We start from the raw sequence: 15,715 nt of genomic DNA, 5'->3' as shown, positions 1-15,715 counted from the left end.
GGTTGGCCTTTTGGTTAGGGTAACCGTTCTAGAAGATACTATCATAGCCTCCCTTGTTGTGATTTGTATTCCAACTTTGATTGGGATACACACGTGCATCATCAAAGTTCAGTATTCTCTTCCATTGCATGTCAGAAGTCCTTCTGATAAGCTGTTAGACATAAGCATTTTATTTTTGTGAAGCAGCTGATTATCAGCCTGTCACACTGAATGTCGTGTGGCTTTTCTCTGGGAGTCCTTGCAGGGAGCTTTCAGCTGTGGTGCAAGTCAGGAGTTGTCTGACACCATCCCGCAGTGTTAACGGATGTAGCCCCCGGGGTTTTTGCGTTGAGTGACTATTTCCAAGTGTCTGACACAGTCTCTGTTTGAGATTAAAAACTAAAAACACTGCCAGCCACCTGGAAGCCATCTGGCTTTGGACCTCGCTTTTTGCAGATAAATTGATTTCTGACATTTACAATTTACAAGTTCAGTGTGAATGAAAGAGACATCTTCACAGGAGTTTCTGAGGTGGAAACGGATACAGTGTTTGTGGCCCTGACCACATGCAGGTTGAAGAACTCGATCGCTGAATCAGAACATGTTGTTGATTTCTGTGGCAGCTTTCAGGACTGGACATGGCTGAAAGCACAGCTGACACGTTTAAAAATAAGGCCTGATACTGACTACAAGAAGCCAGAGTGGATTCGATAAGATGAAACGACAACCTGGTTGTCAGATATATGCTTCAGATTTTTGAAGCGTGTTGCAGCACGCAGCAGCTTACAAAAACGTAGGTGAACGGCTGGTTGAATTGACACCAAAGCGCCCAACACGCCTCATATTGTGACGTTAACTCTGGTGCATGCCTCTGTTTGTGAGGGTGAGAATGGCAAGCACAGACTTTGCATAATGAGGTCGCTGAAGGAACACAGGTCTGAGTTATCCAAGAAATATCATGAACACGAAAATGGGTACGAGGAAGACAAAAGTACGTATGGAAGATCTAATATCAACGAAAAGGTCTGGCAGGCCGCAGCAGACGGATAGTTAAGCAGCGTGATAGAATAACTGGGATGGGACCACGTGTGCCTCTGATTCAGCTCTGGCCCTGTTACAGTTGTGAGATTTCATGAGATTTCAGGTGAGTAAATTTTGGTCGGATTGGACATGAAGTTGGCCCATTGAGGCTGACTGTCTGCAGCTTGAATTAAAAAATACAAAATAGATCTACTTTAGTCTCAGCCCCCAGATTCTGGAGTGTCGTTCATGCCCTGCTAAGTTATTTTAGCAACTCTGCAAATTTACAACAGTACCAATAACATTTTTACATCCTTTTTATGTCAGTAAATGTCATTAATATTTCTTGTGTTTTCTTGCTTTTACTAAACTTTAAACATTTACACCTAAAACTATCAATGTCTGATATTGCCTCAGGTGTCAGTGTAGCTCTTTAAAGGGGGAATATATCGAAGTGGTTGTAGAGTAGGGAGTCACAGCTGCTTCTGTTAAATAACCCTGAGATACTCTGGCCTTTTTCAAACACAACAAAAACATTTTTTTTTTTTTTTTTTACTTAGACGGTATTTAAATCAGTACAGAACACACTGCCAAGTACTCCTAGAGCGTAAGAAGGACTGCAACATTAATCTCAGCTTTTGTGTTGCCTGTCCAAGTCAGAGCCTCAGTGCTGTCTTTTTTTTTCCACACAAAGGTACGATTTATGCTTTACTTTAGGTGCTCTGAAACAATATTTCTGTAGTTTCACAAGAGAAAGGGGCCTTGAGGGTGAGGCCTGACATAACATATAAAAAATATTGCGAGCATAACCGTCCTGTATTGAAAAAGAGCTGAGAGGAAATGATGAGTCATCCAATGACAAACTACAGCTGACTTACTGTTAGCAGCGGGCTCATCGTTTCATTTAAGATAAATGATGCTGTGTGTTGCTTAGTGTCGGCTGCTCCCAGAACCCCCCTAAATCGTCAAATTCCTTGCTCTGAGTTGTTAGGCTAAGTTGAAAGCCTTTCTTGTGTTTGTGTATGAATCCCCTGGGATCTGTGGCTGGGCTGACTGAGGTTTTCCAAACATTTTACCAGGTCATTTAACTCGCTGAGATCAGAAATTAAGAAAGGGGCATCGGTACAGATTGGATCAGGCAGCAGGGCTGATGCTGCTCCTTTGTCTATTATGGAGCGCCATATTGGCCAAGGACATGTATCACTACATTGTGTGCACAGGATATATTTAGTTTAAACATTTGACCTCATATCTACTGAGAATGAATACACAGCTTAATAATAGTCAGGCTTCCTTTAAAAACAAGCCTTTTCTATAAATGTGGCATTAAATAAGTGCTTTCAGATAGATATATCTAATAAATTACCAGCAATTCGTTTTTGTTCCTTCATAGCACAGAAAAAACAAGTGATAGTTCTTGTTTCACTTCATTCTTTAAAGTAAAGTAAAGAGTCTGGAACATCGTTGTCAGTAAACTACAGTCTATTTGTTAAATTTAATCCCACCTCAGATCAATGGCAACAAATCAGACAATTACCCTGCTGCTGTTTCTAAGTTTTGGTTGATAAATGGCGATGATAGTGACTCGTGAATGTAAACTCCTGTTAGCAGTCAGGAAGCTATGACAACTCATTACGAAAAGGGAAAAAATTTAACAAACACGTTGTGTTTTCAAGCATGTCGCTACCCAAGGCTAAGTTGCTAATTGCCTTTTATTTGTACACAATATATGAGGTGCCTGGGAGATGGAAAATGCAAACTATAGTTGCTTGTGTGAGCAACAAATGGATAGTTTTGGCTGCCACATGAACAAATGTATTCACACAAAGTACTGTTTGCCTCCTAGCTGATTAATTGTTTAACTCAGCTGGATGTTTGTACTGATATTCGTTACTGATATGCACCAAATGACAACACAACACGGCCATTTTAAACGGTTTCAGTTGCTGTTCGAGGTTCAGACTCGTGCCCTTTTAGTGTTGGAACGGCCTCAAATTTTAGCTTCAGTCTCCTCGCGAAGCCAGTGATGTAACGGGTCTTGTTCATAAAGTAGCCATCCGTGAAGTGTCGTCAGCAAACATTTTTACATTTTAGACTTGGACAAAGGTCTTTTTTAAAAATCTTTCAAGGCATACACCCACTGGGTTATAAAACGTCTCAACTTGCAACATGTTTTGTCAACTTGAACTGTGATGCTTTCCTCTGTAGCCTCTGTTGGTTTATCTTAAAGAGATCATTAAAAAAAGAGATGCCATAGCAACACAAACTGATCGGTACAACCTGAGACGTTCTTTGGCCACACCCTGGCAGCATGAGGAAGATTTACTCAGCATTAGGCAGGTGGTTTGGCTGATTGGTGTAAAAGCCTGAGCTTGGAAACATACACAATCATTTCTAAGTAGTTTGTGACATGAAAAACGTGGTGCTTTGTAAAGAAATGACACATCGCATGCTCTCTCTCTGTAGGCCTGTTTGTGGTAGCTCCTGTTCTGATGGCCTCAACACCAGCCAGCATGTGCACACCTCTGAAGACGCTGAACGACAGCCTCAGCCACAGGCGGCGGTACATGGTGAGAGAATGACGTCATGTTTGAAAACATCTGAGTGGAAGTTCATTCACTGCCGATCTCTGGGCCAATATTGCAGAGAATCTGCAGAGAAACGGTGTAAAGCTAAGTTTCATCCTCAGATAAACACACTATGAATGTCATTTGTGCACAGTCAGGGATTTTTAAGCCACAATCAGCAACCCAGACAGGAAACAGAGGTAACTATGGTGAATAGAGAAAGTGATTTTCCTTTCAACACCAGGCATAACCCGTAAACCTCTTGGGGAAACCCTGCAATTAACTTTAAAAGGGCATTCCATAAAGTTAGCGTTCTCATAAAATCAGGAAAATCTGGTTTTAAGTTCCTACTTTAGCCCCAAAACCACTTAGAGTTCATGTGTTGATGTGCAGTTTGTTTAATTTGAGTTGTCGCGTAAACACCCAAGTCTTTAAAGTCATTCACTCCAGGATTCAGCGAAGAACTTGTAGTTTCCAAACACATGATGGGACAAGAGCAGTGAGTGTTAAGCTCCATCTAGGGGTGGCTGAGACACGACATGAAAAGGACCCGTCATCCGCAGGCCTCCATCAACCACAGACACATATCTTTAAGATTTGAATATATAGAGCTTTACAGGAGGTCAATTGGACTGAACAAACGTCAGTATGACAAACTAAATAAAACTACCCAAAGATAACCAAGATAACCTTTCCAAAATGAATGAACCAAACTACAACAGCTGGCCTCTCTAACTAACAAACAAACAAGGAAAAAGATGATTAAAAGATGACCTCATACAACAGCAAATGTAACACCAAGACTGCACACCTCCTCCAAGGCTGACTCAGGTAGAGCTTAACACCAACAGCTAATCCCCTGTAAGCTGGACCATGCCTCAGTTAAAACGGTCACCAAATCCATCTATAACATTTTAAAGAGTCAAGCTAACAATGCAACTCATCCAGCTAATTCTCTTGGACTTGAGAAAGGTCACGCTGCATGAGCCTTTTTCCAAAAAAGTTTTGTTCATTAGTTTCAAACCTTTTGTTGAACAAATAACGGTCCACAGAAGTGATTTTCAGTGTCTTCATTGACCAACTTCACTGTATTCAGGAAACAGAAACAAATGTAGAATCTGATGCAGCAACACACTCAGTAAAAGGTGTCATAGAGTCATGTTTCCCATCGTGTTCCATCAGCTTCCTTTAACGACCCTTCTTAACGCTTTGGGAACTGAGGACGCTGATTGTTGCAGTTTTTCAGAGGAATCTGGGTCCATTCCTGCTGAATCCCAGATCCCAGCTGCTCAGCAGTCCCTGGTTGTTGTTGTCTGGTTCTCCTCTTCATGAAGCTCCGTACATGTTCAGCAGGAGACAGATGTGGACAGATGTGGGCTGCAGGCAGGCCGGTGGAGCTCACACACTCTGTGTGCATGAAGCTGCTGGAAGTCCTGCAGAATGAGGTCTGGCGTCGTCCTGCTGAAATAACCACGGAGCTCCCGGGGAAAGACGTCACCTGGATGGCAGCATCTGTCTCTCCAGAACTCCAACATCCAGCTCTGCATCAGGGGCACCTTCACACAGATGAAGCCCTCCCTGCCATGGATCCTGATGCCCCCCCACACCTTCACACAGATGATGCCCTCCCTGCCATGGACCCTGATGCCCCCCCACACCTTCACACAGATGAAGCCCTCCCTGCCATGGACCCTGATGCCCCCCCACACCATCACACAGATGATGCCCCCCCACACCTTCACACAGATGAAGCCCTCCCTGCCATGGACCCTGATGCCCCCCGACACGTTCACACAGATGAAGCCCTCCCTGCCATGGACCCTGATGCCCCCCCACAGCTTCACATAGATGAAGCCCTCCCTGCCATGGACCCTGATGCCCCCCCACACCTTCACACAGATGAAGTCCTCCCTGCCATGGACCCTGATGCCCCCCCACACCTTCACACAGATGAAGCCCTCCCTGCCATGGATCCTGATGCCCCCCACACCTTCACACAGATGAAGCCCTCCCTGCCAGGGACCCTGATGCCCCCCCACACCTTCACACAGATGAAGCCCTCCCTGCCATGGACCCTGATGCCCCCCCACACCATCACACAGATGAAGCCCTCCCTGCCATGGACCCTGATGCCCCCCCACACCTTCACACAGATGAAGCCCTCCCTGCCATGGACCCTGATGCCCCCCCACACCATCACAGACGCTGGCTTTAAACCTTTCTCTGAGAACAGCCTGGATGCTCTTTCTCAGCAGTTTTTCCCAGAAGCAGCTGAAACGTGGACTCATCTGCCCACAGAACACGTGTCCACTGTCTTTCTGTCCATCTGAAACGAGCTGGTGTCCAGAGAACTGGGCCGTGTTCCTGCACAGAGCTGATATATGGCTTCCTGCTGGTGTGGTGCAGCTTCAGCTCACATTTCTGGATGCAGAGGTGGACCGTGTTGAGTGGAAATGGTTCTCCCAGCTCCTCCTGAGCCCATGTGGCTGTATGGATCATGGTGGCGTGATGACGGTTTCTCCTGCAGTGCTGCCTGAGGGCTCAGCTCATCCAGCAGGGCTTTCTGTCCTTGGCCTTTCCACTCTGAGGTTTCCCCAGACTCCCCGAATCTTTTCACAATATTCTGCTCTGCAGATGCTGAAAGACCAAAGTTCTTTACAGTCTGATTCTGAGAATTTTATTTTTTTAACTTATAGTTTGACACAAAGTGGTGAACCACGACCCGTCCTTGTTGGAAAGACTAAACCTTTGGTGGAAGCTTCTTTTACACTTTTATAAATACCATAAACTTGGTTGGTGGAAAACACTGAAAATCGTTTTTATGGACCGGTGTTTGTTAAATAAAAGTTCAAACAAAGTCATGATAAGATTGAGTTTTACTTTTCTGAAAATTAGGTTTGTAGGTTGCATGTTGCAAAGTTCCCCTTACAATGGTCACTTAGATATTTTATTGTGTTTTTCCTTCAAATGTCCTCCAATTTCCATGAAATGTAGCTTATCTGACAAACAATCCAGCCGACAGCAGCAACTTTTGCCTTAATAAATAACAGAGATGGGGACTCAAGTCACTGTGACTTGGACTCAAGTCGACTCAAGTCGCTGTTTTGATGACTTGTGACTTGACTTGACAAAAAACAAAAGACTTGAGACACGACTCGGACTTGAAAGTTAAAGACTCGGCACTTGACTTAACTTGAGACACGATAACTTGAATGACTTGAGTGTTAAGCATCTAGCATAACTTCCAACTTTGTTCGTCATTTGAAGATCCATTCTGACCAGTAAGTGCTCGTCAAATTAGCAAATATTATCCTGTTAGCCTAGTCGGTAGTTAGCTAACGTTAGCTTGATATGATACAGGGTGGACAGGTTGGACACATTGGCCAATGATGTTTACTGACAGTTACTTATATCTTTGTGTTTTCACTTTATTAAGATCAGATTCTGCAGGTAAAATTGCAATAATAAGATGATTTGACTTGACTTGCCCAAGAAAAAATTACTTGGGACTTACTTCGGACTTGAAAGCTAAGACTTGAGACTTGCAAATGTGTGACTTAGTCCCATCTCTGCTAAATAATAATAATAACTTTAATTTATATAGCGCCTTTCAAATAACCCAAGGTCGCTTTACAAAAAACACAAACAAAGAACATGGTCGCAGACCAACAAACAAACAAACAAACAAGCAGAAGACAAGGAACCACAGACAGGATGAAGGGCATTACTGGCTGAAAGCCATGTTGGAGGGAGGGTGGTTTTGTAAGTGTCCAGAGACGGGGCATTGCGTATATCAGGGCGAAAGAAAAGTGAGGTGATAAACAATACAGCTCTGTGTTATTCCTCCTTTTATCATGCACAATATCTGGAATTAAATTACTTGATAATACGTTCTATGTTCTTTGTTTTGCATTGCGAGTTTGTGGCATTTGTGACGTTTGTTGAGTGATATAGAGAAAACATTTCTTTGTTAGTAAGTTATGTGGAATTTGATTAAATTGAACTGAATGAATTCTTCCGGAAAGGGAAATTATATAGTTGTCATATATATAAATGATAAAATGAAAAAACATTAAATTAGGATATAGAATAGGAACAAATAATCGTTTTAGCGAGTCATTAAGTAAAACTATTACGCTGGGCTGGAATGACTTCCAGTGCCGGTCCTTATTGTGCACCAGCAGAAGTTTGATTTATTCTGATGTGTTATATTCTAATTACAGGTAAATTTTTGCTTCAAATCTCTGGGAAGCACAAAGGAGTCAAAGAAGAGCTTTATAAATTGTATTTGCTAACATGCATCTTTCCCTCCCTGTGAATTACAGAAGCACAACTTCCCCATCAACTATTCCATCAGAGTTTATCATGAGGAGATCTTTAGACTGTCAAATATCAGCAAAATGGTAAGAGTCACAAGACCTTTTCATTCTATTTGAAGACTTAAGTAAGAGATAAATCTTGTGTCCCATCAGAGGGCAGGTTGGTGGAGACCCATCAAATGTTCGGCCACATCGGATAAACACACCTTAAGCTGCTTGTTACACTGTGTTTTGACATTTTTTTACATCTCGCTTAACACTGCTTTCTCTTTTCTCTCCCCTCTGCAGAGGTTAAAGGTGGAAGGATTGGATCAACTGGTTCTCCAGAGGCTGTGGTTCCAAGTAAATCAAGGCGTGTTAAAAAAGGTAGCATCAACCTAAGAGCTACATCTCAGACTCTGCAGGCCTCAGTTAGCATGTTAAATGATGCAGGAGAAAGCCTCTTCTCTCTAAAAAGAACATGGCAGCACAGCTTAGGTTTGCAAAGCTGCATCTGAACAAACCACAAGACTTCTGGAACAATGTTCTTTGGACAGACCAGACCAAAGTGGAGATGTTTGCTCATAATGCACAGCAGCACGTTTGGAGGAAACCAAACACAGCATATCAGCACAAACACCTCACACCATACCACACAAGTCTTCCTTGAAACCCCGTTCATGTTCATCATGAAACTGTTTGATCATCCACGTGCCTGGCTGTGTAAAACAGAAGCAGAGGGTTGGAGTCAGAGATCCCGATCCGGATTCAGATGTAGATGTATGCACATCTGTAAGTGATGTGCATGTGAACACTTATCAAACATACCTGACTTTTTCAGCTCCAACATACTTGAGTTATGTACCAGGTGGGAAAGCTTGTCAGTAAAGATAACCATGTTAAGATATCACATGCGAGTCATTGCTGGATGGTGGTAATATATATACACTGTGTATGTTTACAAGTCACCCTCATTTCGCCTTGTTATGTTGCTCACTAGAGCTGTAAACACTCAAAACCTACGTCCAAAAGCTGGGGGCCACAGAAGTCATATTAATAAGAAAGGCCTCGACGCTTGTAGCTAATGATAGATAGATAGATAGATAGATAGATAGATAGATAGATAGATAAAAAAAGTACTTTATTCATCCCAATTTGGGAAATTATTGTATTGCAACAGCGTACAGTATAAAAGATATGTAAACAATTAAAGGAAAAACAAGCAAATAGAATAGAATAAAAATAGAGAATAAACATTAGCTATATACAAATCTACAGTATGAAGAGTAGGGTAAATAGTAATAATAATAATAATAATAATAATAATAATAATAAACATCAGTAAACTAAATAAAAACAGATTTGTAGATTTTACAATAAAGGTAAAAATAAATTTAACTGAGCAGACTGAACCAATAAGAAATATAGGGTATATGGATAAAATATAGGGTATATGGATAATTTACATTATATTGTACTATGATGATATAATGTTGGCTGAAGCTGAGTCACTCACATGATGTATTCCTCTCACTGCAACACTTCTTTAATTGTAGCTTTAATTAACTCAAACCATCAGATTTGTGCTCATTTTTTGCTGCTCATTTCATTTCCCCACCTCCAAGTTGGCATCCACCTGTAGCTTTCCCTCAGGAGGAAACTTTGTCTCGTCTCCAACCTCTCCGCTGAGTTGAGCTAGTTGTTTGCGCATAGTCTAGATTTATATAAAGCTATTGCATGACGTGACTGGGCCTTACTGGCTGAACTTTAGTCTATTCGGTTTCTCTTCTGTTCTGACTCACACTTGCAATCACACATCACACATCACATATTACTTAGACAAGTGTGTCCCACTTATGAAAAATAACATCCTTTAACCACATTTAATGCACTCTTAACCTAATACTGACCGGCATTTAGCGCTAAGTGAGTTTATCCATTATTGCAGTCAGCTGCAACACATCAGTCCAGCTGTTAGCAGTGAGGCATCTGTATAGTTCGACCCTCAAAAATCAGTAAACAAATTAATTCATCAAGCTCATTTCTTTCCGAATTCACCTCAATGGGAAGTTCAAAAGCTTTAATAAGGGAATTTGTTGTCCCGACTTGTTTGTCTGTGGAAATTTGGAAAAAGATGCTGTGCTTGAGTGACCTCGGTTGCATAACTGAGCAGACTGCGGGCAATTTGAGAATAACACCCACCTTTCCACCTGAGGACATGACTTTACATGCTGCGTTTGTGTTACACTATATTCCCGTTTCCTTATTAGGACCTTGCTGTTTCCATATCTGGAAGGAGACTGCCGGTGGGGGGGGTTGTGGCTTGAGCTAGTGAGTCACTTTTGGGTGTTGCCATGAGTCCAGGTTTTGTTTTACAGTGATAGGGCTTAAGGTGGATGGCAAAGCTTCCACCGCTTCCACACACACACAAACATTAACAACCAGTAAGATGCCACCACTGATCCTCCAATGTCTTCCCACCAACATTTAAATCTGTCCTAAAATCCTTTCACATGTTTAAATTCCTAACAGGCACATGAGGGCAGTTAAATATAAACAGACTCCTGAAATGTTCACACTTTGCATTGAAAGCTTTCTTTCACTTGTAGACTTGTCACTTTTGTTAATGTTGTTAATCAGTAAACGTTTAACCAGCGCTTCCACCCTCCTCTTCATTTTGTGTCACACACTTTGTGTTTAAGGTAAAAATCTTTTAGGATTCCAGGAGGTAGAGGACAAAGCGCTTTTGGAAGGACTAACTTCCCCTCCAAAACATGTTTTAGTTACACTTTTTAACTTGGAAGAAAAGAAGAAAGCAATAGCTTATATACTATAATATAATACAAACAAATTAGAATTTTGGATGAAGCACATACAACTTATGTTGGTTCATTTGTGTGTCGTGATACAATAACTAAATTGATCAGTTCCCTGCAGAGATGAAGCTAATCATGTCCACATCCACCTTCCACCTTTCATGCACTGTCGATTCGGCCACAAATACTTATTCACCGATACAGACTAATCTGATTAATCATCATACTTTAAATGCTGCTCGGAACTAAACAAAGTTTAAATTTCAGATCATCCGGGTCATGCCAGAGAGGCATCCTTCACGTTCATACACAGCTGAGTTGGAGAGACGCTTCAGGGATGTGGAGGGAGTCTTTGTACAGTCACATCCTGCAGAGGTAAGTCCGAGGTCACATATTTTTATCACAACAGTATCGGGTTCTACTCAAATTAAAGAATACTATGTAACATTTCTACCTTAAAATAACAGCTTGAAAAAATTTGTGCGGCTAGAATGAGTTTTAATATTACGATTGGCCTGTCTCCTGTGCCCTTCGGGGGTCTGAGTTGGAAAAACTGCGCTATGTAACTTTGCTGGACCGGCCCGGGAGCTGAGCGGAAGTACTTCGACTTGCTTTCTGGCACACCTACCGCAAAAACAAATAGACCCCTCTCACGCTCCCAGGTACATTTGATTACTCTTACCTTCTCGGTCGACATAGCTTGCACCTTCTGACTCCTCGCCGGTTCGTCAACAAACGTGAAAAGTGAAAGTGAAAGGGTGTTGTATTTACGACAGTGTAACCGTACATTACCTCCAAGCCTGTAGGGGGAGCTCCATAATGGGCTTTTTGAGAAGTTACATTGTATGGCTTTAAGCAATTTAATAACTAATGTCACATTGATTCAAATTGTTTTTATATTGGGAACAAATACTCTCATCACTAGAAAATTAGGCATAACTTCTATTTATGATCTTACAAGCTCTGATTATGACTTATATGTGCTGGCATCGCCTTGTAATGATGCAGACAAATAGACTTAAGACGGCAGACAGTAAGTCTGGATTCAAGTTGATAAGACATCGTATGCTTGATCTATATCTATTTTGTCATCTCATGATTTGAAGTGTGCATCCTTTGTTGTCATATGTACTAGACCATTTGGTTAAACACATACCTCCACTGACTTCAGACGTCTGACTCTGTGACCTCAGATTACTGGGGCTGCAATTTAAAAGCATCTCATCTTTTCATGATGAGCGATAATGATCCTAAAGGGCACTATTACTTTTCTGGAGATTCCGATCGTTTTAAACTTTAAATTAAGTTATTGGGATTTTACGATTACTCTAAATTGGCCCTCAGGGAGCTATCGTCCACAAAGAGCCATGCTCTATAGAGTCATGTGAAATAGAAAGCACATGCTCAAATAATTCTAAAGTTTTTTTTCTTTAGCTCAAGCTTCTTGTGTTTACCTTGAATCCAAATCCAGCCTTGCTAGTGGCTGCTGTGAGTAGGGCAGCAGACAACAAGGGAAAGACCATGTGACAGATTGGAAAGACAGCTGACGGGAGGCTAAGACCCCAAAGGTGCTGCCGTGGGCTAGCAATCCATAGTGGCAGTAGTGAGGCCTAGCAGCTTTGTTACAACCAGCACAAGCTACAAGTAGATTAAGGAGAATACCCCTATGGTCAGCGAGAGCAGGGGCGGAAGATGACTCGCAGGCAGACTACATGGCAACTGACACTGGAACGAACATGACTATGAGGTGGAGACGTGAATCGGTGAAGGATAGGGGCACGGACCTATTCTCTAGGGCTAGAACTGGGCAGAATAGTTCTCAGAGCAAAGAGAGCGTAGCTGAACAAAATAAAAGTGGTAGGCTAGAGGGAAATATGCTCCAGGTTTGTCCTTGTGAATGGCAGAAAGTAACGTCAGTTAGAGGCCTTAAAATGCATCAGGGAAGAAAGAGATGTGCGGTTAAAAAAGGGCAGTGTGGCCGAATCAATCAGTACTTTTTAAGAAGTCAATCGAGTGAGTCGGATGAAGTCCAGCGGCAGGTAGAAAACCACAGTCCGAAGGATATAAATAACACAGCTACGGAGGTGGAGGAGGAGGTTCTAAGAAGGGATGCAGCTGATACTGAGGTGAACAGCCCAGTTAGAGAGAGAAATATGGAGCCGAAAGAAGAGTTAAGTAGCCTAGGACGAATAGTAACAAAGAATGGGAGGCAGTCAATAAAGATTTGTCGATAATATTGGGTAGGTTAGGAGGAAATGCAAGCGATGGGCTAGAGAAGACGGTGTTGAAAGATTTGGGGTGCAAGATAGAAAGAGAGTTGAAAGAGTACATTTAGTTAAGTCTAGACGGCAAAGAGAGATGGAGAAATTGGTTCAGGAAAGAAGAAATTTAAGAGAGCAGTGGAAAAGAGGTACAGAAGAAGAGAGGGAGGGAATTAATGTTCAAAGAGGCCGGGGAGGCTTGGGGCTTGGCTCAGGCAAACCAGTGTGGAGTAGAGCAGGTCCCAAGGAGAAGAGAAAGCTAGTTGTTGAGCAGGTTCATAGACAGGAGGAAATGTTAAGGGGTACAAAGGCAGTGGCTCAGGCTAAGCAGGGACGGTGGTTGAATTTGGAAGGTGTAGAGAAGAAAAAGCTTAGTTGGTAAGAGCTGTGGAGTATGGAGGAAAGGAGCATTAGATTTTTGATAGGGGCAACATATGATGTAGTTGGTCTTGTTTTTGTTGGTATTTTTAGTGACTGTAGGACTGTTTAGGTGAGTTTGTCTGCTGAATCTGCCAGTGTGTCTTGTCCTGCCTCCACCTCTGGCACCCTCTATACTTTCATTACCCCTACCCGAACCAGGCTTTGTATCCCCACCCCGCTATGACTGGTGTGCAGTTGGTGAGTTGCTGAGGTAGCTTGTGGTTGTTGGAAAAAAAATATAGTTGTTGTGGTGTGAGGAGCAGTGATGGCTGGCATTAGGGGAGTGAAGGCTCGTGTATACTTCGCAGCAGTGTGTCGCAGTGAGCTTGTCGCAGACACGACGCAGTTATTTTTGATTTATGCCTTGAAGCGCTGTCTGCGCTATGTTAATCCCACGCCACAACGCAAGAGGGACAATCACGAACAAGCTAGAATTGTGGGTGTTACGGTTACGGAGGTCATTGAACAACAATGGCGACTGGACGAATGCGCACTTTGATTGAGATGCAGCTGATTGATCTAGAAATATAAGAAATATTGCTACTACTGGAGCTGGCAGAGAGGCGAAAGAATCGTCACGGTTAGCACGGTTAGCGTCAGCCGGTTAGCAAACCGGAAATACTCATAGTGTAGAGCGGATGTAGAGTTGACCAATCAGAGGCCTCCTTTCTCTCCTCCCTGCGGCGATGTCTGCGGCACTGTCTGCGGTGAGTTACAATTTTGAGGAGGTGCACCAGAGTGTCTGCGTAGTGTCTGCGTAGTGTCTGCGTAGTGTCTGCGTAGTGTCTGCGTAGTGTCTGCGTAGTGTCTGCGTAGTGTCTGCGTAGTGTCTGCGTTAACTGCGACACACACGCAGACGACGTGGTTTCCGAGTATAAATCAGGCTTGACTCTGGGACGCCAGTGATCACTGTCTAGCCTCCTGGAGGTGTCGTGGGCCCAACTAGACGAAACACTGATGAAAGGAGGTTCCCACCTGATGACCCTGATGATGTTGGTCAGCACTGCTTACTGGTCTATAGGGATTATAGGGAGTTATTCACTGAGTCTGGTCCATTTTTTCTTTAACACAAGTTTCTTGTGTTTACCTTGCATCAGTCACATCTTACGGAGGTAAGTCTGAGGTCACATATTTTTATCACAAAAGTACCCAGTGTCTCCTCAAATGAAGAAATTTAATAACTAATGTCACATTGATTCAAATTGTTTTTATATTGGGAACAAATACTCTCATCAAAAGAAAATTAGGCGTAGCTTCTATTTATGATCTTACAAGCTCTGATTATGACTTATCTGTGCTGTTATTTAAAAAATGTAATATTCCAATCCAGTTTATTCAATTTACACCAGTTTCCAAATGTCAGGCTGGAATGATAAGACAGCTTACATGATTTTTCCATAGTTTCCCTGTCAGGCCTAATCACACAGTGGCCCATCGCCTTGTAATGATGCAGACAAATAGACTTAAGACGGCAGACAGTAAGTCTGGATTCAAGTTGATAAGACATCGTATGCTTGATCTATATCTATTTTGTCATCTCATGATTTGAAGTGTGCATCCTTTCTCGTCATATGTACAAGACCATTTGGTTAAACACATACATGCTGTACAAAACAGAGGAAGGCTTCATGTGTTTCCCTGTCGGTTACCTCCACTGACTTCAGACGTCTGACTCTGTGACCTCAGATTACTGGGGCTGCAATTTAAAAGCATCTCATCTTTTCATGATGAGCGATAATGATCCTAAAGGGCACTATTACTTTTCTGGAGTTTCCGATCGTTTTAAACTTTGAATTTAGTTTTCGGGATTTTATTACTGTAAATTGGCCCTCAGGGAGCTATCGTCCACAAAGAGCCATGCTCTATAGAGTCATGTGAAATAGAAAGCACATGCTCAGATAATTCTAAAGTTTTATGATTTGGGAGATAATAAAGAAGTCATTTGGTCCCTACCAGGTCTTAAAATTAGGGCTGGACAACGATTTAAATTTTTAATCTAATTAATCACATGATTTCCCTGATTAATCACAATTAATCGCATTTGTACGCAAAATCCCAAAATTTGTTCAAAAGTAGTGTATAGCTTTTAGCATTTAGTTTTATTTTAAATGTGCTGCCATATGAATGAAAGTGCCATAACATTTGTTGTGCAAACACACTTTTAACATCAGCATCTTTCTGTAGTTTTTATGTAGAAGCCTCGCTCCACTGTCTGTTTCCTTGAATGACTTTCTGCTATCAGTTGTGTGTTTTGCCTTTAAGTGATATTTTAGACTGGAACTTCTATGGTGAGAAGACAATTCAACTTGGCAGTGTTTACAGATGACTTTGGTTCTGTCGACTCCGCCGTCTGG

General features: G+C 42.2%; 1 protein-coding gene across 2 annotated transcripts in view; it reads left to right on the top strand.

Annotated features, from left to right (window-relative positions):
• il34 (interleukin 34) overlaps window positions 1-15,715 on the top strand; it is a 63,720-nt gene that overhangs the window by 35,999 nt on the left and 12,006 nt on the right. Inside the window, exons 1-5 of one of the 2 annotated variants that reach the window (XM_075470682.1) lie at window positions 834-1,123; window positions 3,466-3,569; window positions 7,892-7,969; window positions 8,174-8,251; window positions 10,948-11,055. In XM_075470682.1, the coding sequence (XP_075326797.1) occupies window positions 3,492-3,569; window positions 7,892-7,969; window positions 8,174-8,251; window positions 10,948-11,055 (342 nt within the window). In that variant the 5' untranslated portion in view covers window positions 834-1,123; window positions 3,466-3,491. Of the gene's footprint in view, window positions 1-833; window positions 1,124-3,465; window positions 3,570-7,891; window positions 7,970-8,173; window positions 8,252-10,947; window positions 11,056-15,715 lie in introns of those variants that run through there. The other variant, XM_075470681.1, reaches the window with a different exon arrangement.

The sequence above is a fragment of the Odontesthes bonariensis genome, chromosome 7 (genome assembly GCF_027942865.1).
Source record: "Odontesthes bonariensis isolate fOdoBon6 chromosome 7, fOdoBon6.hap1, whole genome shotgun sequence".
In the NCBI taxonomy this organism is placed as follows: domain Eukaryota; kingdom Metazoa; phylum Chordata; class Actinopteri; order Atheriniformes; family Atherinopsidae; genus Odontesthes; species Odontesthes bonariensis.
This window is presented reverse-complemented; position numbering and strand designations above follow the sequence as displayed.